Source organism: Cebidichthys violaceus, unplaced genomic scaffold (genome assembly GCF_023349555.1).
Source record: "Cebidichthys violaceus isolate CVI_PGR_0920_01 unplaced genomic scaffold, fCebVio1.0.p SCAF_13, whole genome shotgun sequence".
In the NCBI taxonomy this organism is placed as follows: domain Eukaryota; kingdom Metazoa; phylum Chordata; class Actinopteri; order Perciformes; family Stichaeidae; genus Cebidichthys; species Cebidichthys violaceus.
The window spans coordinates 1,967,032-1,977,269 of record NW_027176296.1 but is presented as its reverse complement, the minus strand read 5'-3'; the positions used below and the strand labels follow the sequence as shown (position 1 = coordinate 1,977,269).

At 41.9% G+C, this 10,238-nt stretch overlaps 1 protein-coding gene across 1 annotated transcript; it reads left to right on the top strand.

Annotated features, from left to right (window-relative positions):
- The first annotated feature begins 2,841 nt into the window (after window positions 1-2,841).
- On the top strand, window positions 2,842-5,853 carry dmrta2 (DMRT-like family A2). The gene is made up of 2 exons (XM_068707105.1): window positions 2,842-3,630; window positions 4,111-5,853. Exons 1-2 carry the CDS (start codon window positions 3,177-3,179, stop codon window positions 4,992-4,994), a joined length of 1,338 nt encoding a protein of 445 aa, XP_068563206.1. The 5' UTR covers window positions 2,842-3,176; the 3' UTR covers window positions 4,995-5,853.
- Window positions 5,854-10,238: the final 4,385 nt, after the last annotated feature.

Here is a 10,238-nt window from a genome sequence, read left to right as displayed (position 1 = left end):
AGGAGGAATAATAGCGAACATAATCCCTATCATAATGCATATTTCTCCAAAATGAACTTTCCGTTATGCTGCAGCCAAACTAGAACGATTAACAGGCCGACGCAGCAAAGTTTGCACGCTTTGGATGAAATCAGTGATAACCATCATAAGTCCACACCCTTCAGGATTTATTCACTTGTGATCATATTAAACACAGAGCCCCGATAGTGCTCTACGGACACATATGGCTCAATTAACACCTGTTCGAACCAAGCAGCCTAATTGTCACTTAAAATCCCCTCTTATTAACAATCGACATTAAGAACTGATAAATCTCAAGTTTCAGGAACTTCCGGTCGTCGTTAACTGTTCTCTTTAGTTCTTTATCGACCTGTAACACCCCGAGCAGTCAGACTAATGACAAGAGCAGGCTGCTATATTTTGAAGTATTCGTCTTAAGCCTATAAGCTGTTATCTCTCCAATGAGCACCGGGCCTTCTCTGCAGTTCGCTACTATCACTTTACCACGCAGGACAGGCGATTCGCATCTCATGCGTGCGAGATGCAGATAATTACTTTGAATGTCAAAAAGATGTAGTTTTAATATCGTCTCTATTAGCCTGTTGGCTAGGTAATTAAGGTGCAGATGACAGCGGCGAGGGAAACAGATGGCATTTGCTTACAGTGATTCAGAAAGTAAACAATGAGCCTGGGAGGGGAGAGAGGCAGGGCTGCACACACTCGATGCTGCTGCTGCTGCTGCTGCTGCTGCTGCTCATCACCGAGTAGCCATTTCTTTCTTCATCCGCTTTCAAGTTGTTGTTCTCCACTAAGACTGTTGTTATCATCCTCAAAGGGACTGACAATTGTTGATTTAAAAAAAAAAAAAAAATAAGGAAAAAAACCATCTATAACTTTTTAATCTGAATTCAAATACCTGCATGCGTTTTCTCCTGAGTGAACAGGTGAGGAAGCAGGTGGTTTGCGCGGAGTTGCCCTTTTGTAGCTCTGCGCGTCGTGGACTTCTCAAATCTCCGGAAGCATTACAGTATTATCGTTCGTCACTTAATGGGAAGCGATGGGAGGACGACACACCAGCCAGTGAAAAACGATAATTCTATAGAGTTTCATGAAGGCAGAAGGAAATCATTTGTAAATCCAGTTATTTTTTAAAAAAAATACAAAGAGGGAGTAGATACTTTAAAGTTAAAAAAAATATATATTTTATTATGTCAGAGTAGAGTAATTAATTATACCCTATAGACTTTCGTATTTTTGTTGTTAATAATAACAATACAACTAAAACTATTAATGCTACTACTACTACTACTACTACTACTACTAATAATAATAATAATAATAACAATATTATTATTATTATTATTACAATAATGTATTTCAATTCCTAATTTAAATCGTTATATGGGCTGTGTGGTGTTGCTTTATGTTTAGCTGAGAATAAATAAGGATAAAAGTTAAGCTTAGAAAATATAGTATCGGCTATAATCTCACTAAAATAACAACCAATCATTTCGAGGAATCTGCATGTAAATTAAATACATATTTGTGTAAAAGAATAATTTGACAATTAAAAATGTGATTTTGAATTCTTTTATTTCTGTAATTAATTAAACAATAGCACGTTTACAATCATGCGCAAAATCGGAGCAAACACATGTGATAAAAGCAAGTGTTTTATTGTGGGACACGGCCCACGGCAGACTGATTAGAGGCAAATCGAAAAATTAGACAAAATACATTTTTGAATTTGAAAAATCAAAAATGTATTTTGTCTAATTTTTCGATCTTGTCAACGTATCGAAGCGAATAATCGTTATTATCGATTAGTTTCATTTCAGACATTGTCACGTTACATTTGGGAAACGAAATAACAACACACCTGTGGTTTGATGCTCATTCCATCAATTACTCACATACAAAGGCAATGATTTGATTTAGGTAATCTCAAAATAATATGTCCCAATATTATAGAGCCCGATAGGCTATACATCCAAAATGATATGTTAAAGGAAGCAGAGTTAGTTTTTCCTCATCAATAGACTTCATGAAACAAATATTATATCAATTAAAATTTCAAATGGATTTCGTTAAATGAAGGCTGGTGTAGCGACCACGAAACGAGGTTATAATTTGGACAGGGTTAAACACTCCGCAGTTTTCCTGCAGCCGAGTGAACCGTGCAAGTTAACCGATAGCTTCACTGTCTGCAGTCAATAACCCTCTTCAAATATAGACTTTTTCTGACATATCAAATTCCGCCTCCACGTGAATCAATAAAATAAATGATACTTACCTTCCAGGTTGATGAGATTACAGTCACGCATCATCTTTATTTTGAGGACTATCATTCCTGTCTGTAATAATTGTAATAACACTAGAGATTTCTCTAACAATCATGTCGTCAAATTATACAGAATATTTGTTGAGAAATAAACAGAAAGTGGTTGGAAGGGATGAGTATTTCCCCTCATTTCAGGGCTATGATTTATATTTGCAGTGTCCTGTTTGGCAGCATATCGGCCCATTATAAAGCTGAATAAATGAAAGAATAGAGGCTATTGTTTTGAATCTATAAAAATCTTTTTTGCATCGATTTTAGCTTTCCGGGAACTCCCTTCAGATTCTTAACACTTGATATTTGGAATAAGAACTCAGGTGGACACAGTTGAAAAAAAGAGGCAAGCCAATCAGATTGCTCCTTCCTCCTTTGGCCAATGACAGACGCCACATTGTTGTCAAATTTGTCTAATGAAAACGTAGGAGCAACAATAGAGAGGGGAGAGAGAGATCTGTATCCACTGACGATCTCTGGAGGAAGTTAGTGTCTCAGGCTGCGGCGAGTAGCAACCTCGGCTCCTCCTGGACAGTTTAAACTTTCTACCGGGGAAGAATGGTCGCTCCTCTCGGCTCCTGCACTTTTCGGATTTAAGCTCGACAGTATCTTAGTATTTTTGCTTCTTCTGCAGACTCCATGCACAGTTTACTTTAGAGTTTCGATCATAGATTTTTTTGCCAGATAGTCTCCTCAGTAGAGCGACATCGTTCACTTTACCATTTGCCCAGAGATGACCCGCTGAGCAGATGTGAACGGCTCACAACTAGTATAACTAAAACAGATCGTTCAGAGGAAAGCCGTTTTCTTGTTAGTTCAGTTACATCAGTGAGGAACAAAGGGCATGGATCTGAGACAGGAACTCCCCACAGTCTCCTCTGCCTCTCAAGTCCACTCGGCTGCGGTCGCAGCGGCAACCTCCATGCCGATGTCCATGGCCGGGACCCTTCTGCGCGGCCCTCCGCTCATCCTGCGCGCCGCGGACAAGTACCCGCGCACCCCGAAGTGTGCCCGCTGCAGGAACCACGGCGTGGTGTCAGCGCTGAAGGGCCACAAGCGCTACTGCCGCTGGAAGGACTGTATGTGCGCCAAGTGCACGCTGATCGCCGAGAGGCAGCGGGTGATGGCGGCGCAAGTGGCGCTGCGGCGGCAGCAGGCGCAGGAGGAGAACGAGGCGCGAGAGCTGCAGCTGCTCTACGGCACGGCGGAGGGACTCGCTCTGGCCGCCGCCAACGGCATCATCCCACCGCGTCCAAACTACGAGGTGTTTACCTGTGTCAACAGCGAGAGCAACTCAGGTGAGTGGAGCAGCCAGAAGCATTAAGAATAAGAAGCGCAGGTCTTCGTTGTTATTATTTTTCTTTGAGCAGGAGAAGTGTAAAAAACCTCCAGGCGTTAGTTCTGCCACTGGCAAAAGAAAAGGGGAAATAAGTGAAGTGGAAATTGGCTATCTCAAGTAGTATAAACAGTAATATGAAACTGTTATAGTCTATTTTGTTGAGCTTGCTATAGGATGCCAAGACACCTGATAAGATAGTGATTTTGTGTTTGGCATAGGCTATTCAAATGTGTGCCTTCGTGTATTTTATGTTGAGACTGACCCGGTGATGTTTGTACTGAAGCCTAATGTTTAATAGGTGTTTAAGTTTTTATTTTCTGACTTTCTGTTGCTGATTCATTCACAGAAGTTGACTCTCTATCGAGTTAACTCGGCCTACTGTAATGTTCTCATGTTGCCCCCCATCTTACCCACTGTGATGTTCTGAATGTGTCAACAGATTCAAGTATCCAGAAGTACGAGCTGTTTCCAAAGAGCCAGCTGTCCGGAATCATCACTTCTCAGCAGAACGTGGGGAAACCGGCGTCCACCGAAAGTGACTCGGCCCCGGGCATCTCTTCCCCGGACGGTCGACATGGAGGCTCGGGTTCTGAGAACGGAGACAGCGAGTCTTTCATAAGCTCGCCGGTGTCCAAGCCTTTGAAAGACGGAGGGGAAACTCCTCGCTCCGTCAGCTCCCTCGGCTCTGATTCTGGCTCTGAGACCGACAAGGACGAGCAGGAGCCGTCTCCGTCCTCTGCGGCCTCCCGGCACATGAACGCCATCGACATCCTGACCCGAGTGTTCCCGAGCCACAAGCGCAGCGTCCTGGAGCTCGTCCTGCAGGGCTGCGGTAAGGACGTGGTGCAGGCCATTGAGCAGATCCTCAACAACAACGGCGCGCAGGGCTCCAACAAGGCCGGGGCAGATGAGACATGGACGGCCGAGAGGGTGCTCCAAAACGCTCAGCAGCCTCCCCAGTCCTCCGCATCCACGACCGCCCCAACGAGGCCCATGTTGCCCGGAGCCATGACGCTCAGCAACCGCTCTGCGTTCTCTCCCCTCCAGCCAAACTCCCCGCACTTCGCCGACCCCAGCACCTATCCTCTGGGCACCCACCTGGGACTGAACCCGCTGCGGCTGGCCTACTCTGCGCACAGCCGGGGACTGGCCTTCATGACGCCTTACTCCACCACGGGGCTGATGCCCACCCTGGGCTTCAGACCCCCGATGGACTATGCCTTTAGCGACCTAATAAGGGACAGGACAATGTTACACAAGGAGCAAGGCTATCCCAGCGGCCTGTACGGGCCTTTGGTGAACAACACGCCGGAAAAACCGTGAGGCTGCTGGACTGACCAAACAGACACATTGCATTGTATATGTAGCCACAAGTGTTGAATGTTTTGGCGAAAATCTGTGATGTGTTTTAGCTGCAGGCTGCTGTAAATAATAGGATTGTCTGGCTTGTAGTTAAAAGGTCCGAGAGGTAAAAAAAAAAAAGAAAAGAAAAAAAACCTAAACTCACTTATGTGTAATTTTCAAAAAATAATTTTATATGTTTGTCTAAGAAAGATTGGATGACATTCATGAACCAATAAAATAACCGGAAGCTGAAAAGATATTTATAGATTCCAAAATAAATCCACAATGAAGCTGGGAAAGTAAAAAAAAAGTAAACCCAGCCGCACAAAAGGCTAGAACTATATACACATGCTTTTATTACTGATTTATATCTCAATTCTGCAGCAGGATAAAAGATACAACGAAGAAACAATGACATGATTTATCAGTTTTTTTCATTTTTTTCAGCTGGTTGGTGAAACTTAAGTGCACATAAGATTCAAAATAAAACTTTAAATAAGCATTTCTCTCACACACGTATGAAATATTAAATGAGGCAAATTAAGTTATTATAACATGTAGATTATACGGATATTAACCCCATGTCCTGATGTACAAGTTGAACTAATGATGTGTAAATGCCATCCCTTTTTCCTTATGTATTATTTCACTTATCTCACATATTTCTTTAGCTCATTTCCAACTGCCTGTATTATATATTGCATTTGGTAATATGGAACGCTCTGCTACGTTTGACTTTTCATTTATCCTTTAGTCGGCTCTAATATTTTGTGACAAAGTGCTGGATCAAGTCAGTTCATCTTCAAATGTTACAAGCTGTGCTTTCACATTGTATGAATATGCTGGAAATAAATGTTATTTTAAAGAAAGCGGAAAAGTATCATCATTTTGTGTTGAGATCATCCACGTGTTACACATTTTCATTTGTGAAGGGAGCATCAGGAACAAGGCGTGCTGTAACGGCCTCGATGCACAAACTGAAAACCTTCCAAATGTGTCAGATGTTTGGCCTCTGGTGGGTAAAACTTGTTTCTGCAACGAGACATCAAAACATTAGAATATTTTTAGACAGCAAATCCACAAAGGCCTGCTGCTGGCAGGTGTGTATAAATCATGGAAAAAAGGTAGCCTGCGTTTCAGATAATAATACAATTTTGATGCTATAAGATGAGACAGACAGGCTATATCTTTTCACAAAAATTACGTATGCATTTTTTTTTACAGACTGGAGTATTGTCTGTTCTTGCTAAATACAATAGAAGCAATCTGCATTCTACAGAATCTCAAGTCAAGTACACAAACAAAAAGAACATGCTGATATCTTTTGAAGTTTTGTAACACAGTGTCAACAGCACACGGGTGACTTAAACCTGAGTAAAACACATTGCACACATTTCATGAAGTGCATTTTGTTTTGGCACAACATTTTTTTCATAAAAGATCTGTTCATTGCAGAATCGATTTTTTTAAAAATGTCGTCCTTGTCATCTTAACCTGATATTTCATACATATTATAGCGATTGTAAATATACGTTGACAAGAGTGGCTGTGTGTAGTGAAATATTTACTTTTTATGACGGACCAGTTTCAGCTCCAAGGGCCTTTTTGTTTCGTGGGCTGTCCATTAAAAAAAAAAAATCCAATCATGACGTATTTATTATTAGATCAGATGAACCCCTAATTATAAAGTAGCTGATTGTACAAATCAAATCCAATATAGTTAAGTGACAATCCAGAAACAAGTAAAGTAAAAAAGTGTAACGTTTGAGCTCATTCATTTCAGTATAAGACACTTAGACTGGTGAATGAATTCGAAATAGGCACATTTTTCGTTTTGAAGCAATGCTTTATTTATTTTCACGTGGCCAAATCTAAACGGGTTAAACGTGCATCAGTGTATCATAAGGAAATAATTGGACCATACCATACAGGGTTTTATGGGAGGGATGAAACCGACTTAAACATGTTTTGGTGAAACCTACAAATCCTCTATGAACCCCCCCCCCCCCCCTAAATAACATTAGTCTGTAAATAACGATGTCCCACTGGACGTCATCTTTTTTGCCGCTGGTTATACTATTATAGAGATGACGTCACGTTTACCTCCTCCACAGAAAGCTCCCCATTCCCAAAGAGTAGTGGCGCCACCTGCAGGTCAACTAATATCAGTACCAAGCAGTTTGTCCAACTCCCATTGCGTTCCAGCGCCTAACGCTGATTGGTTGAGCGGTAGAAGCAGCAATGCCTGTACAAGGTGAGCAGAAAGCGTGTGGCCCTAGATTGAATCAGGTGTGCGACAGCAGAGCTGAAGCATATCACCTGCAGGAGAGCCCGCAATACACCAAACAGCAAAATGACAAGTTTGCGGCTTGCTGCCACGGATACATTGATTGTTATTATACATTATTTATAAAAAAAAACATAATAATCTTTATACTAATAACCCGCATCCTGTACATTACCCTGAACACTCATAGATCTATAGTGAGCATACGTTCATGGAGCATAACATTTCTCAAACACACCTGAGTCTTGCAACATCATTTTTACGAGATATTGGAGTTAAAAGATCTTTAATATTACATCCCATAAACTCATGTGTTTCCCTCATATCTTATCAAATTATGTCACTGCTGATGTAAAGTTCTGGGTGCATAGGAGCACTAAAAACATTTCCACACCATAGATGCATGCAAATGATATAAGAGAAAAATGTGGAAAGACAGTTTGGCTGGGATTGCCATGCAGAATCCGTAGCCATCCAGCAGAGCAGCCATCATTTCAAATCAAATGACCACCACTAAAGCTACTGTTGAGGTTGCCTATGTCGAGGATGTTCACTACCTTCATAATGAGGCAGTTGTGTGTGACACAGACAGCACCACTAGGTGACAGTCTTGCCTAGCAAATGGCTTATAGTGCTGCTATAGAATACAATAATGTAAATGACAGACATCTGTAAGACCCAATGGGGCCCAGTGGGGCCCATACAGCTGCATGTATTAACAGGTGATTGCTGCGAAGTGTTGAGTTTTAAACAGAATCTTTAATCCCAGTCGGAACCATCATCTGTACAGGATATGCATTTTGTTTTAAACGCACCCACAGTTTTCATGTGTTTGCTTCAGTTACATATATTAACAAAAGCTTGATAAACACAGCCTAGATTTATTTTTGTATGTGTGTAAACATACATTACACACATCAGGTGCTATTTTGATTTGCATGATGCAGAACATACAGTGTCCTCTGCTGGCCACTTGTGTGCAATGCACTGAAAAAAAGTATTGCAGCCCTTCTGCCAAACCTGAACAGGATTAGCCTCGTTGTTGCCTATAATTAGCACAGATTCAACGGTCTTTGTGTCTTTTGATCAGTTACACGTATTGTGTGGTCCAAACAACAGCAGACAGCAGCACCTGAAGGTAAACACTGTGGTTGACTTTATGTGTGTTTGTTGTTTAGTAATATTTATCACAGTGCATCTACAACACGCTGTATTATGACTGATGTTAGAGCTTTGACCCCTGCGGCCCCAGAGTGTGAGAAAGATGTGAGAGTCAGTTTTGCAGAGGAATGCTGATCTACTACAGTAAATGCACAACTATGTTTTCCATTCCTCTATTCTCTGCGTTCGCTAATGAATAATTAGACACTGGCAGATAAATGGCCACAGGCTCCCAGAGTTCTGCAGACAGAGAGAGAGAGAGAGAGAGAGAGAGAGAGAGAGAGAGAGACAGAGAGAGAGAGAGAGAGAGAGAGAGAGAGAGAGAGAGAGAGAGAGAGAGAGAGAGAAAATCCATTTAGGTTATTACTCCATACATAAAACCCATTTTCATTTTCGGAGCCACTGTTTGGTTTACTGTCAGAATAACAAATAGATAATGGCAAAACAAACCAACTTGAGAGAAAAACAATTGTGCACATTCTGCTCTGAATTTAGAGGCTTGACCAGGAAACTCACAGTAAAAAAGATAAACGAATAAACAAAATAGATTAATAAATAAATTCTTGTTGGGCTATGCACATTTTACAGCTTTGCTGGCTCACCAACAGTAGCACTGTCTCAATAATAAAGCTACCAGTGTTAAAATAAATACAAACTGTTGCCATAGACAGGAGTTGAACTCATCTACACTAACAGCCACTGTTTTTTTAGGATAGCTGGTATTGTGATTCACAAAATGACTTGTTATTTGGTACAAAGTGGTACAAAGTGACAAATGACCCTGAGGCGTTTAGGGCCCGTAGGAGTCTGGGGTGCTTGGTAGTTTCCCAGTGTGAGTGAAAGGTTTTGAGAACTGTGATGGTTCCCACTGTCACATAAAATGTCCCAAAGTGTGTAGAAGTGGTAGAAGGGAGATGAAAGCACAGGTAAAAGGGAGAATGTGTGTGTGTGTGTATGTGAGGGGTCTTGGGCATGAGCAGTCAGGTGAGCAGTCATCGAACGTGGGCTCCTCGCTGTATGCGTTAATAATAAAACAGCCTTGGATGGTATTGATTCGGGAATCTCATTCCCATCTGTCCTTCGAAGGGTCCTTTCATCATTCTGTCTCGCGGAGCGCCCTTCACTAACCTCACCCCCACCTATTGCCCTCTCTTCCTCTTTCTCTCGAACCTTCCTTCCATCACATGCGGCATCCCTTTCACATCAAAGCAACTAGTGAAAGCTCTGTTTTCCTGTCATGAGTCGACACAAGAGTTTACGACCTGTATACACAGTGTTGCTCATGATCTGGGTTTTGTGCAGGTTTAGGAATTGTCAATTTGGTAAAAAGGAAAACCAGCGTTGAAAAGGAATATTTGTGAGTTGTCCTTAGAGTCTGTCACTGACATGATGCAAGAGGACATTGTGTTTCCAAAAGGCAGCAGAGGATGGAAGCCTGTCCACCATATTGAAGCTAACAAGGAGGCTTGTTGGCAACTGTAAAGGTATTCCAGGTAGGCAAATATGCTCGGCTCGTGGTGTAAATCTGGATGAATGAATCTGCAATACAGAGTGTTGACACAGGCCCACACCTATCATCAATATAACTGACTGGGTCAAGCCAGCAAATCCATATTTTGGCCAAATCAGAGTGCTGATCACAGATTTGTGTGCCAACCCAGAAGCTAGAGTCACACTGGTCCCCTCCTGCAGCAAACAAACGTTTATGATACTTTCATGTTTTTTCAGCAAGATCGTTTTCATTGGGCACCAAGGGCGCATGAATTTACATCACC

What these genes read in the sequence shown, in the direction of transcription:
- dmrta2 (XM_068707105.1), top strand. Translation starts at nt 3,177, where the DNA reads ATGGATCTGAGACAGGAACTCCCCACAGTCTCCTCTGCCTCTCAAGTC. An exon ending in CAACAGCGAGAGCAACTCAG is followed by an intron (nt 3,631 to 4,110) that starts GTGAGTGGAGCA and finishes ATGTGTCAACAG; the next exon opens with ATTCAAGTATCCAGAAGTAC.